The 17,792-nt window shown below is 44.9% G+C and overlaps 1 protein-coding gene across 2 annotated transcripts in view; it reads left to right on the top strand.

The window, feature by feature from the left end:
- The window catches only part of fto (FTO alpha-ketoglutarate dependent dioxygenase), a 115,241-nt gene that overhangs the window by 44,654 nt on the left and 52,795 nt on the right, over window positions 1-17,792 (top strand). For both annotated transcript variants that reach the window (XM_031848554.1, XM_031848553.1), the window contains exon 8: window positions 7,327-7,457. In XM_031848554.1, the coding sequence (XP_031704414.1) occupies window positions 7,327-7,457 (131 nt within the window). The remainder of the gene's footprint in view (window positions 1-7,326; window positions 7,458-17,792) is intronic.

Raw genomic sequence — 17,792 nt, 5'->3', positions numbered from 1 at the left:
TGTCACATAATGTATAGTGCTTTGAATTATCAACACTAGGAGTCGGGATAGAATGATGCAAGTTTTAAACTGAAATCCAGAATAATATCACAAACAAACGAAACTGATATTAAAGGGACAGTCCGCCTCAAAATCAAAAATGCATATTGTTCCTCTTACCCGTAATGCTATTTATCAATCTAGATTGTTTTGGTGTGAGATGTCTGCCTTCTGTTAAATATAATGGAACTTAATGGCACTCGGTTTGAGATGCTCAAAATGCAAAAAAGAGAAAAAACATTGGAGAAACTGAACAGCAGTGTCTGTTTCCAGCCCAAATAGCATAAATAGCACTACCGCTAAGAGGAAAAATACATATTTTGTTTTGATTTTGGGGTGAACTGTCCCTTTTAACTATGTTGGCTCATCTCATGAAAATCCAAATGTCTTCGTAAAACCAAGGTTTGTATATGGCTGATACTGCTGATACTGTTCTTAAAGTATGTTTATGGTAGGCAACCTGCAGATGCTAATCTGTTCTACTTTAGCCATTCTTTTTCACTGTACTCTATAGGTAATTCACAATTGATGTCAGACTAGACATATAAAGAGGGCCTGTTTAGTTTCGCTCCACCATTTTCAGCCAGATGCAAAAATTGAAGAATCACTACGCTTCTGACTTCTTGTAGTCAATCAAAACTTTGTTAGTGGCACATTTCAGCCCCTGCAGACATTAGTTACCAAAAAAACCCACCAAAACAACCTGTATGCGAGCGTGTATAGATGAATGGAAACCCTTTTTTATTGGTTTAGCATTTTTCAAGACCTGAAGTATGGGGCAGTGTGTGTTACACTGTAACTCCAGGGCTTAGAAAAGGCTGGCTTTGGCCCCAGTCAGCAAAAAGGTTTTTACTGGCAGGAGAGTGAGGTGCTGATCACAATCTGCTATCTAGCTAGAATCTAGACTCAGCTTTCATATAGTGAAAGAGAGTAAGAGGGTTTTAACAGAGCAGAAGGTGCTTGAGTGTCACGCTCATCACAAACATCTCTGTCCAGCTCTGTCTTCATTGTCCTGAATTAGTCAAAGCGCCTCTCAAAGCCTTCTTGTGATGGATGGATGACGCATTCTTCCCAGGCCAGTGAGGAGTTTGCACAAGTGTGTGTGTGTGTGTGTGTGTGTCCTGTCCCAGCCTGCTGGACAGCTCATTCAGACTAAGAACTATGTGGTTTAGCCATTAAGGCCAACTGGAGCCACACTCCTTATCATGAAGAAGAGACAAAAGCCTCGCAAGAAACAGGCCGGTGAATTTTTATGCGATATTTGTGGGCCCATTGGACTACATCCCAACAACAGATTTGCCTTTTCTTCTTGCCACCAAAAGGCAGCACCACAAAAGCCTGTGAGTTCTGCTTCATTTGACCCTGTGGAAAGCATATGTCCTTCCATCCCGCCTGTATTCTGCCCAGAAGATGGAGTGCCGTCGGGGCCATAGAAAGCCTCCCTGCCCACTTGAGTGTGTTACAATGCCTTCAAACAAAATCACTTGTCAGGGGTCGTTCCTTTTTGGGAGTGTCTCCCCCCCCCCCCCACCCCACCCCCAACCCATTGTCACTTCAAACATGCTGCTCTGGTGTTTCAGACACATTTTTCTAATGTTTTACACTCCATATAATCTGCTGTGTGTAGCAAAGCCCATTTTACTAGCTGACATAATTGATGGTGCCCGTAACCTTGCAAGGGTCACTCTGGCAGAAGGGTCTTGGTTTCTATCACCACGGAGATTACGAAAACACATTAACACGCACAGAGTAAAATTAGGGAACTTTAGATGCCCCTCGGATGAATTTGAAGTACGTTGATTTATAGTAGAAACATCCAAATAGACTTTGAATAAAGTATTTTTAGAGATCTTTTCAGAAATTACAAATTCTGGATTTTAGGGATTGGTTTCAACACTCATTACTAATGACGAGTACTTATGAGTATGTGTACTCAGTGGCCACCTTTTAGGTAGACCTGTGCAATCTACTGCAATCCAATACAACAGCCATAACATCTATCTTTACAAAGTTCTTAATGTTCAGTTTTTGGTGGCATCGTCCGAAATTATATCTTTATTATTGAGGTCAATGTTAAATTTATTATTCATTAAATCCTCTAATCTAATCCAGTACAACACCGTCACTGTGACCTCAGTGCTAAAACCTTTATTTACACCTTTATATTTTATATAAAGGTATATATTTATATATACCTTTAAATTATAGCAGAACAGTAGTATTTGACTGCACTCGACTGTACAGGTGCACAAAATACAGTGGACACTGACTGCCTTTAAAAATGTCTTGAATATTATAATTATCTATTTGGAGTATCTGCAAAGTTGCTAGTGCAACAAACCTTTTTGAAAGTCAGTGTTCTGCAAGTTTCGGTCGTGAGCACTGCTCAAATCTGCACACATAAATCAAAAGACAAACACACGCACATACAAAGAAAAGACTAGAATCATCTTTGAGAGAATATTTTCATAGAGCTGGCTTGCCTCATTTTCTTTACTCTTTGATAAAATGAAAGGTTGTGAGGCTTCAAAGTCTGGAAGACAACCCTGACCAGCAATGTTCACACCCTTCACTCGGCCCCTACACAGACACACACACACACACACACACACCTGTGTGTTTATCAACCAATCTTACGTAATGGAAACTGAACAAATTTAATTTCAGATATGCCTCAATTTTGAACCATCTGTAATCATGTGACAGCAGGCAGACGGCAGGAAAATATTCACACACACACACACACACTTTTTATGACTTCAAGTGTGATGTCACAGAAAAGTCAATGTGGTCTGGGATTATATCTTCCTGGGCTAATATAATATTTCCACCGGTGGAGAGTCCCCCCCAAGAGCAAAGTAACTCGACAGTGGCATGCAGCAAACACACACAGATCCCTTGTCCAGACTAGAACTGGACTTGGCAGGATCACAGCTCCCAAGTTGTTTATATCAGTGAGCAGAAGCTATCCATTACCCCGAGCAAGGTGCCTGATGCCTTTTTCCACCAGCGGTCAAAGTGATATTGGTTTCATGTATTAGAGGGGAGAGGGAAATGGAGTCTGCCAAACTCCCACTCCTAAGGCCTATGACATCAGATGTCAGAGCAGCTGAGCTTAGACTGTGGCAGAAGTCAGTGGAGTGTCTGACGATCTGGAGAAAAAGGGTTAAAGCTCGATATACCTTGTTGATTTTCTGAGCCATTTTGGTGAGCAAGAGGAAGTCAAGTGAAGGAGGAATTACAATAAAAGGCAGATGTGGTAACAGAGGTATCAGAAAAGGTAATTTCATTTCACAAACCTCGTGTTATGCTCGGGTCTGAAAATCAGGTTTTCCGTCTTGGATGTGTGGCCCCAAAATCACAGGTGTTAGTCTGTCTAAAATCAAAACAAGCAGCGCTCTGAGTCCTCGTCCTGGTGACCAGGCCGACGCCCTACTGAAGAGTTAGCCCACTTTCTTGCAAGCACCATCACTAGTGCAGTGCCCATTCCAAACATGCCCGTTTGGAATGGGCTGATTGTTTGGCCTCCGGTATTGCTGCTCACCCAAACAACTTCACACTCGACACTTCGCCTCCTTGGGTCCTGAGCAATAAACCTGCAAAGTCTGTCGAGAAAATGACCAATAAATATGTCCCATAGCTCTGCGGCATCTCTCTCTTTCTTTGTCTGTTCTTGAATGTCCTGTAGCGAGCGACGGAGAGCGAGCTGTACCCAACATGGCGTTCGGCTGTGTAAAGAGTTAATACAGGTCCCTTTCTCAACACACTACACAGTGTGAACACAACGCATTACTAATATATATGTCCCGAAGATCTCAGGCATGATTGTTGGCACACTGAGAGACAGGCAGGGAGACAGGCGCCGAGGTTGCCAGTCTAACAGACTCCAGTGCACTTAGGAGGGGGGTGGCACCATGGCGGCTAATTAACACCAGCCACCAGCCAAAATCTGGGGAATATAGAGGGAATGTACTGGTGATTTCGTTTAGCACCTACTTTTTTTAGGTAACCACCCATCATTTGGATGGTCTTTAAATCACCCATGTCTGTTAAACTAGTTAAAAGGGGAGGTCAATTTGAAGATTTTGAAGCGTTTATGGCCTGCCGATATAAAAAGTTTCCGATATAAGAGAGTGCCAGTGAGTTTAAGAGTGCTCTGGGTCCCCTGAAAGTCCTGGTCTAAAGTCAGCTAATACAGTGTTAACGGTTCCTCTAGCTAGCAGCTCTGTCTTATGCAGTATAAACCCTCAGTTCTGCATGCATCTTTTTTTAACACTCCTACCTTTGAGCTATTACGTGACTTACAATTCTGAGAAGTTTGAAGGGATGCACACCATATTACACATGTGTAGCAACAAACAATCTTCCCCTTCTGTTATTCTGTGTAGAATGAGTGACGTGTTGTTATGTGATGGAATAGACAGATGCTTGTTGGTGTTAAGATACAGTCCTGGCTCGAGGTGTTAGTGAGCCGCCCCGGGCTGCCCTCCAGCCAGCCTTCGCTTGGAACCCTATCATCACTCCGGCTCCCCTTCAACCACAATACCACCTCAGCCTGCCTGCACGTTTGTTTACCTACCCTGCTTCTGCACCGGGCCGGAAATGTTTATGCTTATCTGTTGGGCAATAGACAGGGGTTGTTTAGGATCTGGGGACCAGGGGATGGAGGTACCCAGATCCTCCTTGTCCTCTTGTTCACCTCGGGATGTGGCCTGGGTCAGGGGGACATCTGTGGTCAGCATCAGGCTGAGGGAGGTGGAGGCTGAGGATAGCTACTGTCATCATGGGATAAATAGAAGGAAAGAGGGGGATGACTAGTGCTAACACAGGCCCGGAGATAAAGGGCTGTGGTCTTGCCGTGGCTGACTATGAGGCAGGGCTTGACCAGTAAACAACCAGTGGGGTGTCTAAATGGCCTCAGGATCAGCCTGTGGCTAAACCTGATGGCCTCTCTCAGCACTGGGTCTTCTAAACACAAGACCACAGGCACACACACACTCTGGCACGCAAACACACGTGCACAAATTTCATTGGTAAGAGGCTTGGTAACACACATTCACATTATCATAGGCACACCTATACTCACAAAAGCTAGCTGAGAACAAACATAACGAGAGGTTTTAACGTACACTCCCACAAATGTACGCACACTCTCCCGAAGCAGAAGTTATCACCAGTGTGTTTAAAGTGTTTAACGTGTTTAATGGAAGAGGTGGCCGGCGTTGGGGTTTATTTTTGAGACTTCTGACTGTCAGTTGGGACAGAAAGCTTTTGGCCATCAATGTATAGGCTGTGATGATGTACAAATGGTGGACTCAGTTTAAATGTGCTCAATACGTATTTCAGAGCATATCTGTTGCCTCCACACAGCACTTAACATGGACACTGATGAGCCGGCTGCTAGCAGCTAACAGTGCTAACGGCACAAAAAGTTCAAACAATGGCAAAAGTGATGACAGAGCTAACCTTAGCCTGAGGGGGGAACCGTCGGGGCGTGGGTTGACACGCCTTTATCAACGTTAACCGCCATATGAGTGCAGTGCAGAGCGGCGTCCATTAGATGGCCAATGGGGGACAACAGAGAGACTCACGTGCACTAAAATGCACGCGCGGCCGGCCCAACGATGTAAACAAAGCACAGAGAATCTCTGATTACAATACACAGAGAGAGGGAGAGCGACTATATCCTCTGCTCAGGTAGCCATTACTCCACTTTATCTTTACATTGCATATAGATGTTTGCTGCTGTATTAATTCTCTGAATCTTTGTGAATTATGTGGCTTTTATTGGCTGTATTTCATTTTCTTTTAGCACAGTTAGAATAAGCTCATTTGACCGCGCTGTCTCTCTCGTTTCCTGCTACTCTTTCTGTTCCCAGGCCAGCTTTGGGAAGAGCCGTAGCAAGTTCAGAAGTACGTCAGAGCAGGTTTCAGAGACACTGGAACTGTGCTAAACAGCTAGCTTGGAAATGTGATGTCTACTAGCTGAGATGGTGATACAGTCTGAATGCACTTTCTGGCACTTTCTTGCCCTGACACTCATCCCAGGAAGACGGGGTTTGATCCAAACTGAAAAGTACAATTTCCTCAGGGAGTACAGCCGGCCCCGCTTCCTCCTGGTCACTGTAATCTTTGGTGTCTCCTTCGAGTCAGGTGTAATCAGTCACACACCGCCACATGTTTTGACACCTGTCCTGTGTGGTGTGGAGGAAGTAAGCATATTACTCTGCTGCAAATCAGACTTCTTTCCCTTGAAAACACACACACACAGACAATCAAACCTATCTTCACATGAATTAAGACAGACAGGTAGATTGTCAGAAATGGATTAAAAAAAGAGGGAAAGGAGAAGAAATGAAGGTTCCCTTACATTGTGGTTTTCTTTTGAAAAGAGGGCTGGATGACTGGGGAAGCGAGTGACTGTTAATGGGAAGAAATGAACGTGCTTTACTGGTGGATGTGACAGGAAGAGACTGTTCTTAACAAGGCGTCAGAGTCAGTCAGAGTTACAGATCCATCACTTCTCAGAGGCTGGGAGCAGGAGGAGGGGGAGACATTTAAGGATATTCAGAGAGGGAGAGAGTCTGTGAAGGGTAGAAAAGAAGAGGGAGAAAGAGGGATTTGAGTGCGGCTGACAGCACTGCATTTAATTTGGGCTGCCAGATCCTTTTTCATTTGACTCCCTCTCAACCAGCTTAGAGGCTGCGGAGGACTTGGAGGCGAAGGTTTGCCAGGATGTCTCAGATTAGCAATGATGTGCCACGTCACACTTTAAGCCGGCCTGTAATTCATGTTCAACAGGGGGATACTCACACATTACACTGTGCTGTGCAGGACGTGATTAATTGACTCACACTCTAATATTGGGTGTAATTTGCCCATCCTCTGATGTGAAACTGACTTTATACTAGACTTACTGCATGTCGCCGTCCCAGGGACGTTATAATGGAGTTTTGGCTCAGAGCTGCGTAATTTCTAATCTGAGGAAGCTCAATGATGGAGGGAATTGCTTCAGGTAGTCTTTCAACTCTATTTCATGGAGTTTAATATTCAGGGCAATTTAAATAGAACCAAATAGTTGTGGTTTGTAAACCTACCAATGTCATCGTAGTTTCCCTTTTAAGGAGACAACTTTCTGTATGGAAAATGGAAATTACAATAAATGACGGAGTTGAGCTTTTTTTTGAATGGTGTTTCTTTCTCCTGATGTTCAAGGACATACTTTTGTTTGCTCATATCCTCTTTTAGGTCTACTTGATGCAGTTGTTTTCTACGTTTCTTTTTCAGACTATGCTCTTCCTGGATACAGTGGAGGAGGAGGAGGAGGGTCAGGAAGGAGAGGGAAGGAGGGAGATGGCAGAAACCCTGCTGTCTGCCTTGACAGACCGACAGCAGCAAAGACAGACATGGAGAGACAGGTAACACAATGTACACCCAACTTTGTTCTTTCCTCGAAAGGTCCTCGAAAAATACATCTGATGTGTGAGACAGGTAAAGTAGGACACTCTCTCATATTCATAATGGGAACACCATCACACACAAAAAAGAAAACTACTCCAAACTCATTTTGCAAATGAGCTATTCTGCTTAATATTTAAAACTTTATATTGAATTCATATATTTTGCAGCGGGCTGCTGAGAAAATTGTATGTTTCTACTTTAGGAGTCTTGACATCCCCAAAACAAGGTAAATGTTGCGTGCCGGAAATTGCAAAAATTGTAATTGCAATTAGATAGTCCGACACTGCAGCAAGAGCATGTTGTTCCTGAAACCATTACAACTCACTCAGTTAATGAAACCAACTGAAACTATGGGCCTACAACAGGCTCACAAACAATAAATAGCACCTGTGAAACATTTGAGTCAAGGGTCAACAGCCAGGATGTGAATACACATGGGTACCATTACCAATAAGCAACAGAGGCAAATATTTTGTGCATCCCAAAACACTTTGAGAAGAACTTTGAGGCACACAACAACGCACAAGTAGAGGTCACAACCAGAGCTATTAACATGATAGCAAGTGCAAGCCTCGCAATAAGGACTTAGCAGGGTTAACAACTGTGATCACATCGTCAAGCAAAACAATCATGAATCAACACCTTGGTCCTACTTTCATTCAGAGGCGATGTGAGCTCCACAGACATGCAGTTGGTGTAGTTGGTGTTTGTTTGTGGGGCTTGGGTCTGGCAGCTTTAACAGCTATCACAACGACACGTGTGTCTTGGATAAGCCCAGTCACTTCCTTCCTCCCAGATAAGGGCAGAGAGCTCAAGGATTAGAACACTGGCCATTCATTCTGATAAAGCAGGGCCTCTCTCACACACACACACACACACACACACACACGCACACAACACAGTGTTATTTTAGCTGTTCATTCTCTCAGTCACTCCCCCCCCCCTCAGCACGAGCAAGGACACACACAAACACTGGCATGCATGTATATACTAGATCTGCATCCACATATGTTTCACTGCTTATTGTCTCTATCAATGGTTTTGACCTCAGTGTCTCACACACACACACACACATATACACACACACACACATATACACACACACTTTGGACCAGACATGATCCAGAGCCTAAAGAAAGCAAAAGTGCCAGGGGCAGTATCCACAGACTAGAAATTCCTGAAAGCAACATCTTTTCTTTTGAAAGATGTATGTCAGCTTCCTGCAGTGTTGCTGCCCTCATGGCGCCCCTCTGTTTTGAGTTGTCCCCCTTAGTTGACCCTTTAGCTCTGCCCCATCCAGATGAGCCTTGTAAACAGGCTGTTTCCACACACCTTGCTTTGCTGTGTCGACGCCCACGGCCTCACATCTCTGATGTAGGGCCAGCTCTGATAGTGCATTCCAGCTGCAGGTGCTGAAAGCTAGAAACCATGTCGCCACACCCACCCCCACATAACATCAGCGCTGTCCCCCGCCATCCCGGGTTCCCCCACCACCCACAATGCAATGTTACCACCTCTTAACCATGTCTGAACCCTAGACTTAGCTCAGCCCACCTTAAGATCCTGACAACCAGTATCACAGACCAGGACAGGAAATGCTCCGTCCTTGTCGGCGGGGCAGACAGACGTTTACTCTATCAGCAGTGAAAGACTGATTAGATTAGTTTTGGAGGAGGGCAAGCGTCCCACACAATATGTTTGAACTCCAGCTGCTCCTGATACCTCCTCTCCCCTTTACACACATTAAATGTCTATCCCTAACCCCCATTGCCCCCACTTATAAAAAAAGCCAGGGGCCATCCTGTCAAGTGGCTGTCAACAGATCTCATTTACGCAAAACTAAACACATGGCTATGTGCAATGTTAAGTGGGACGTACTGGTACTGATTAGAGATTCGAGATGCTAAAACAAGAAAAAGTTTGTATTTCTTTATGCATACTACTTAGAAGAAAAGTCTTTGTGTTGAATTACAGATACAGTATATTACAGAATCAGACACACAGCGAGGGAATTAGTCCACTTCAGTCAGATGTTTTTAAATCTTCATTTGTTTTCATAAAAGCACTCTCCACAAGAGGACTTTTGAAATTAATTAGCTGATTCTCTTTGCTGGCTTTCTTTATATTGGGAGTCCAAATTAGGTTTTCACACAATATGCAACAGGCAGGCTTTTATTATAATACTGCCTTATGTTTCCATAGTCATAATACTTCCAAAAGGATGGAGAAAAAAAACTAAAAAAACCACAACAACGGATGATTGATGACTCTTGCTAGAGGCACATAAACATAAACAACCACCGCTGATTGATTAAGTTTCTCGCTGACTTTTGTTTCTTAAACACCAGTTAAAGCAGTGCTCGCTGCAACGCGGGCCTGCTCGCTGCCGTTTTCTGCCTCCGGGGCATTTTTAGCACTACCGGGAAGCAAAGAAAGAGAAATTGGACCTGGTGACCAGTAGTTCTTCATGAGTGACTTATAGGCACTCAGAGTGAGTGATGCCTCAGCTTGCCCCGCTAGCAGAAGCAGTCCATTCATTCACTCTGAGCCAATGAAGTTATGAGAGCTTTTTTATTCTTATGAGCTTTTCCGGTAACTGGGTTTTCCCGATGCACATGGTGAATTCTTTGATAGATGCTGCCCTCCGTGTCCCTTTGGTAAATGCCCCGTGAGTGCCCTAGAAATAGATGGATTATTATGTGGGTGGGTGACTGTACTGTAGGAGAGCAGTTGAGTATGCCACACAGGAAGTGCAGATTGACGAGCAAGGCACAACCTCCCGGGAACATATTAGGATAGAAAATGGCACATCTCAATGGCACCAGAAGTATAGAGATTAAAAACACTTAATGCGGGAGTTATTGGGTCTTTGTTTAACATCTACGCAAATACTGGTCGAGAAGAATACTCTGACACACTGGAAGTACGTACACATGAAATCCAACAGTATTTTGTCTTTTGTGTGCTACATTTCGAATATCTACTTCCAGTAGATATTCGATGGTATCTTGAAGCTGTCTGATTACAGTATGTCTACCTTTGAACCTCTTGGATGAGGTGACCTCATGCTAACCTTCCAGTGCCTTGAGGTCAACGCTCTGACCAACAGAAAAAACACAAAAGAGGTTTGTCACAGCCGGCGAGCAAACACTGAAGGGAACAGCTGCGAGTTTTGTACTGACCATGCAAACTGCTGTAGGCTTTGTAAGGTCATTATATGATAATGAAAATCATTACAGAATTACATGGGGGTTTAGGACATGAGAGCAGCGGGGAGGGGAGGGGAGGGCCACATTGGGTTTGATAAATGGACTGTGAAGGTGCCCATCTGGCCCTCTCTATGGCTTTTTCTTCCTGCTCTTTTATCCACTCTCATCCTTTACTACCCCTCTTTCATTCCCCTCCTCTATTCTGCAGCGGGCCAGTGTAAAAGCAAGCAGGCCTGTAGTGAAACATTAACAGAGTGCAAACCCAACTCACCTCTGTGGAGGAGAAAAGAAGAGGGGAGACAGGCGGAGGTGTTTATGACCCAGAGCAGGGTTTGTGCATGACTTGGCAAACCCTGTCCTCCCATCTCTCAGTGTGGGCCGGGAGGGGAGTAGGCAGCCATTGACCTTTGGCATCGGAAACAGTTGGACCGCTCAGGATGAGTGAGTCGCTGATGTTTGGAGACATTTAGACCTTCTTTGTTTATTAGGCTTTGGTGGCAATACAATTCAATGGTTTAAAATAGTCCATTTACTTTGTTTCTACATTTTGATGTTTATACCAAGTGACAAGAAAGAGGCAGCACATTCTGCAGCAGTGGCAGCCCGGGATGACAGAACATCATATTCATCTGTCCCATCGAGACATTGTCTGTGATTTTGGACTGCACAGATAAACTTATGTAAAGGCTTTTTCCTCTCGCTTTGCAAGTTTTTTTTTTTTTGTTTCTTTTAATAATGCAAATGTTAACTACAGTGAAAGGTATGTATCCACGAGAGAGCATCTAGTTCAATTTATTTCCATGTAGTTTTAAATTTTGGTTATTTTGGATTATTTTAAGAACTGTAATTCAATTGACAAGCATTACATTTTTTTTAATCATAGGCAAATATCTTTCTATTATCTAATTCAATTTCTGTCTCCCTTTGAGAAGGCAAGGAGTTGACCCACACCACACAGGTTAGGCTGTCACTATAATAGCTGTACATTCTGAATCTGTGGGGTAGTACATCTGTCGCCTGTGTTTATTACTTTTCTCCAACTTGTTGAGAGTTAGTGAGGTCTTTATCCCACGACAAAGGCAACATCAGCTGACATGGCAGGCAGAGCTAAAGGACAGAGAAGGAGGTCCACGTGTCCACAGCTGCACTCATCACTCAGCTGTCCAGCTTGACCCATGACCTGTAGGGCCATCTCACAGCCTTCATCGGCTTTATGTTTCCTGCCATTGTCATCCTCTCTTGTCCTCACCTGGACAGGGCGATGCTTCACAAAAGGCCCGGTCTGTCATCAAAACCAAGGGTCACCGGGGGCCAGCAGGGGCCAGAGACCTGACGTTGAAGCTGTGCCCAGCCGGGGATGACCCTACCAGTGATGTCAGCTACCAGTTGCTCCCCTGTGGAGACGCATAGAGACAGAGAAAAAGGAGGAGAGAGACCCTCGTCGGCAGGCATTTCATTCCAGGAGTGGTGACATTTCTTTTGTGTTGTCCCTGACGGACCCCGCCCAGAATCCTGCACTGGGGTGGGACAGGGAGTTAGAAGACAATGGAGGTCCCCTGTCCCAGATGGGAGTTGGAAAGATTGTCAATGTCGTGTCCACAATAAAAATGGACAGACCACAGCCTTGTCTAATGTGGCCAATGACCTCCTTAAAGCCCTAGAAATGGAGACGCCATGCTGCAGGGATTACTTTCATGCCATTTACGACTCACTCTCTTTATACACTCAAGGGTTTGCTGGGCACAGATTCCCATAGACCTCTAGCAAAGCCGTCGTCTGTTCGGCTGTCATTGCACAAGTGATTGGTTGAGGACAACGTGTCCTTCCATGACTTTCTTTCAGCATTAAGGAATCTGACGTGGATTACGTAGATGCGTTTGTGAAATAGGGTTTGTGCGGTAAAGTTAAGAGAAGCTGGAATCAAGCTGTCAATAAGTAGGTTTAATTAGCAAGGGTGGTGTTGGTGGTGGTGTTCAGGATGGCGTCATAAACCAAAGTTCTGGTTGGCGGCAGGTCGGTCCGGGCACGTTGTCAACCAGGCCTGTGTGATGTAAGTTGCAACCTGAGGTGACATGTCAATCAGATCTCCCAGGCAGCAGCCCCACATTTGCCTCCACATCACCCCCACAGCAGAAGAGACCGTGCGAGCTCAGTCGTTTTTTTCCTTGTTTCCTTGAGTTGCCAGCCAAAAGTTTATCTGGCTGCGCCATTGTTTCTCTATACCTCCAGGGCTTGCTCGCTGCAACGGTTGACACACACCTTTGTGTGGCGGGTGGAACTGCCATCCAACAACCATGCTCTTTATCTGCGTGGTTGTTTTTTTTGTACCACCTACTTTTGCCGTCATTGGCATTGCTGTGTTTACTTGGTTCAGGGCGCTGGAGGAGAAAACAAATAAGTACATGTCATCTGTCTCTTTCATCGCCGACCAGCCTGTAATTAGCACAAGCGCAGTGGTTAGCCGAAGACGCTGTCGTCTAATTTGTCTGTCTTTATCTAAAACATATCTGTGTGGTCCCTTAGACCGGGTACATGCGTGCCACGAGATCGCCTGTGTCCTGTGTGTCTTTGAGGTGTGTGTTTGTGTGTGTTTGATTGTAAATTATGAATTCTTCTCTCATGCAGCCGCCCTTGTTTAGCAATCAGTCAGTTATACATGACATGTCCTGACCTCAGCAGAACCTCACAGCTGCTGTTGCCGTAGCCGTTGTACTCCCATCGTAGATAGCTCCCAGGCTGGAAACTAGTCCAGAGTATCTCTTATTCTTGCAGGAATGCACCTTGAATAAGATGACTGGTGATGCTATTTCTTTACCTTCTACTTACTGTACAAACAAGTTCTACCCGTGTAAATATGCACTTATCTCTGTCTTGCCTTATTCTCAAACAAGTCAGTAATTGGCCTTCGAGGTACATGCTTTCTCTCGTTTTGTGGTTAAGTGTGGGAATAGAAGGCTTGCAACTGGCAGGGTTCAGTATCACGCTCTCTTTTTTTCTGTTGATTTTCTCTGCTTATCCTTGACTTGAGTCACAACTGCATTAAATTGCTCGCAGGTTTTAATGAAAACAGTCATTTCATAATTACGCATTTCAGAGTAAGAGCTTGGCAATGCAATGTGGCACAGAAAGGGAGAAAGAGAGAGTTAAAAATGCCATTAAAAGTCCCACAGACATTTAAACACACTTGTTGTAGAGACAGTTGCCCATTACATGCTGCCTTTTTTAATATGGAAACAAGATTTGTGTTTGGAAAAGACGAAGTGGTAAGGAGAGGAGTGGGGGGTTTGGGTTTGGGCCTGTTTTACTGGTAGTCACAAAAACCAGGACATTCCTTCTGGTCAAACCCAAAATCCCAGAGAGCTGATAGAGCATGATTGGGTGAGGATGTGTGGCAGGCATGTGAAACAAACGGCAAGGACTTACCATTTTGGCCCGGCGGAGGGTGTGCTCGCCAAAAACATCTTGTTTACCTCAAGTAAATCCTGTTTGTTCTTGGTGGGATAGCAGTCCTCATTTGAGGACCAAGTTGAAACGGTACCAAATTAGGATTTCTACACTGGAGTAGTGTACATGTGAATAACTGTTTGTGAAAGGTAAGTGAGCTATTTAGATGAGCAATTAGAACCATGACAGAAAATGATGACGGTAATTATGCACAAGCGTCAGTAAACATACAAACAATGTGCGTATCAGATGCTTTTAAAGTTTCACGTTGTGTTTTGTGTATGATTTTTTTTACAGCCACTTGGAGGTTGGACATATCTGTGCTGGGTTCGGGTCGTTCATGTCTATATCGCAGAACTAACTGAAGGAATGTATGCCGTCTTTAAACACAGACACATGCACAGTATACATGCACGCACGCCACGTGCTCCGTCCTCTCCCGTTTTCTCCACCTCATCTACCACAACCACCACACCTGGGCGCTCCCCTCCTACAAACACCTCCACCCCTTCCCCCTCTATATATGCACATCTTTCTCCCCTCCTCTGTTAATTATAACCTACACCGCTGGAACACTTCATTTCATATCAAGCATATTGTCTCTTCAAGGCTGGCAGGCGGGTCATAAATTATCCTGAAGGTGAGGATGGAAGTTGGAGGAGATAGTTATGAAAATTTCATCTGTCTGCCGTAGCGGCCGCAGCTGCTGCTGTCACCAGCCGTGTGCTGGAGGAATTACACCGGGTCAGTGTTTGTGTGCGTGTGTGTGTGTTCTTCAGTTTGTGCATATGCGTAGGCACGTGAACACATGTGAACAGTTACAGTGTGCACGTGTACACGGCACTCGCTCATGCAGGTCTTTGTGTATCCCCACATTTGTCCCTGCGTGCATGTGCCTGTTCCCGTGTGTGTTGCTGGGCCAGTGTGCACAGAGGGTTGGCCAGGTAAGACCTGCCTGTCAGTGTGTGGAACATCTCTGGCGTCGCTGTCACCCCGGGGCCCCCAGCTCTGCCCCTGAAGCAGGGAGACTGGGAGGGGGGGGGCGAGCTCGCAGGGCGGTCCCCAAGCTGTCTCTGTTCATTACCGCTACAGAGACGGGACGTGGCCGGCAGGTGGCCAGACCTTTAGTCCTTACCTACTGTGATCATCTGCTGCTCCACTCTGTGTATGTGTGTGTGTCTGTGTGGGTGGGTGGGTGTACGAGTGTGTTTGAGAATGAAAAAGAGTCAAAGGAACCCCATAAGTTATGTATTGGAGCAGGGAAGTGCATATTTTATGTTTGACCTATGAGTGTGCGTTTGTGTCTCTGACAGATTATTGCACGGAGGCAATGTGCCTGTGCAGGCACATCTCTTAATGGCTGTGCTTACATATTTACAAATGGACAGAAGTTCTGCATTTGGAGAAACTGGAGTGCTGCTGTGGCACTTTCTTGACAGAGCGCGGAGCAGCTCTCCTCGACAGACAGCCACTCCAAGTGGCAATTAGTAAGAAAAGAAAAACACAGTATAACTCCCTCCTTTTCCCTTCTTCTGTCAATCTGCAGTTTCCTGCAAAAATTCTATTAGGGCCAAAGTCCATTGCTGTTAATTACAATTCTAACTAGCTTGCCTCCTGACGAATGGATGGCTTCAGCAGCGATGTAGGATAAAAGGGATATCAGCGATTTCACTTCCGTGTACAAAGGCAGCCTCTGAAATGGGTCATCAATCCCATAGTGATAAATGTCTGGTGGAGTAATGACTCTCTTATCGGCGCCGGATTACTGCAGATATTTGTAATTAGTGTAGCCACACAAGTCCCCGACAGATGTTTTTGAGGCGGCACAATATTGGAGCCTTGTTTTAGTGCTAAATGGGAACTTCCGGCAAAGAATAGGGACAGTTGGAGCTATTGTATTGCGGCAGACATAGGTGAATCTGGAGGAGGGGAAGTGTGAACGTGTTGTGCTGCACACACACACCTATAGTACACACAAATGTATGGAGCCACATGTACACACACTTGAGCTCATGACCTGATAGCTAAATACACAGCCCGAGGTCCATCCTTCAGCTATTGAGCTCAGTTGTCACATGACTGTGAGAGCCAGGGGGCTCCTCTTCTCCTGTTCCTCCTCCTCCTCTTCCTCCTATCACAGCCCCAGAGGTAGCCACTGCTACGCCAGGGGGAGTGAACGATTCACTTTTAACTTCCATTTCTCATGTTTTGGGTCGAGATTCACTAGCCGCCCTGAAGTTTTTTTTTTTCTTCTTCCACCTCTTCCAGCTCTCATGAAATCACAATGTGATGTATTCAGCCTGAGGTGTAGTTCTATTCACAATGCAGTTTGACACTACGAAGCCCTGCTCCCCTCTGCTCTCACAATGCACCCGTACAGACAGACTGCTGACAAGTCTGTACCGGTAATACAATTGTCCTGGCTGTAATCGACAGCTACTTTGAATACACACTCAAAAAGGGCGACCGGTGTTTGATTCATTTCTACCTCCATAAATATGCGTATGTAAATATATATAACGCCATTGTAGAGAACTTTGCCAATGAACCCTTTGTGTCTAGATTTCACATTGGATGATGTCTGCGTTGTGTTGCCAAAATAGTCACTCACCAACCTGGTGTCCGACACACCCAGAAACCTATACACAGCCTGCCCGGCACTGACAGACGTGTAAGCAGATGCAGCCAGAACTGGTAATGGCAGGTGATTATAAGTGGCACACGTGCCAAACTAATTAAACCCCTGGGTTGACAGCAGCGTTTGGTTGCACTGGCATTCTGGCATGCTGGCATTAGAATAATTGTAGCAGCAGCACATTTCACCTGCGAGACTGCAGCTAACAACGTCATTTATTTTACAGCGGGCTGCGGCGGATGTTGCTACAGAGGCCCGAGTTAGCTTGCTTTAGGTTTGGCACGTAAAGCAACCCCTGGCACAGATGGGACAGCCCATTCAATCAATTTTGTTCAACCTAAATTTAAACTTAAAAATTATTTTTTTTACTCTGGTGTTAAACTTCAGGAGAGAAATGAATAGTTCACACACTCCACTGTTTGTTTGAATGTGTGAACTTGTGAGAATCACATTCATAATAAAATTCATAAAGTTTGTAAAGATATCATACAAACAGAAAAAAATAAATTAAAATAATCCCAAATTCATCTTTACATGCATAAAGACAGTTTTCCAGTATTTCCATGTTACTCCAACAAATACAAACATCTATACATTTGTATATTATACATGGTAAAGAAAGAACAATTTATTAAAAAAAATAGCTGGTAAAAAGCTTAAATTAGTAACAAGAGTTCCAAACAAAAATCCAGCTAAGAAATTAAGTTTCAAGCAGTGACTTAAAGGAGGACACAGAGTCATCCAGCCTGATATCCCACCTCTGCATGTCCCCCAGTCAGGACACACTGCAGCAGGCAGGCAGGAAAGAGACAAGGACAGGAGGACGAGTCTCTCTGTTCGTTCACTTCTCAGGTCATCACTTCTCCAGCTGGAGGGCTGGAGCTGTAAGCCCACCTCACAGAGGTCAGAGCTATGCCAGGAGGCCACGAACTGCACCAGGAGGCCTACCTGCACACATTCTGCGCATCTCTGCATTTACACCGCTCTCTCTCTCTCACACACAC

Source organism: Anarrhichthys ocellatus, unplaced genomic scaffold (genome assembly GCF_004355925.1).
Source record: "Anarrhichthys ocellatus isolate YVR2014 unplaced genomic scaffold, GSC_Weel_1.0 scaffold8, whole genome shotgun sequence".
Taxonomy (NCBI): Eukaryota; Metazoa; Chordata; class Actinopteri; order Perciformes; family Anarhichadidae; genus Anarrhichthys; species Anarrhichthys ocellatus.
This window is presented reverse-complemented; position numbering and strand designations above follow the sequence as displayed.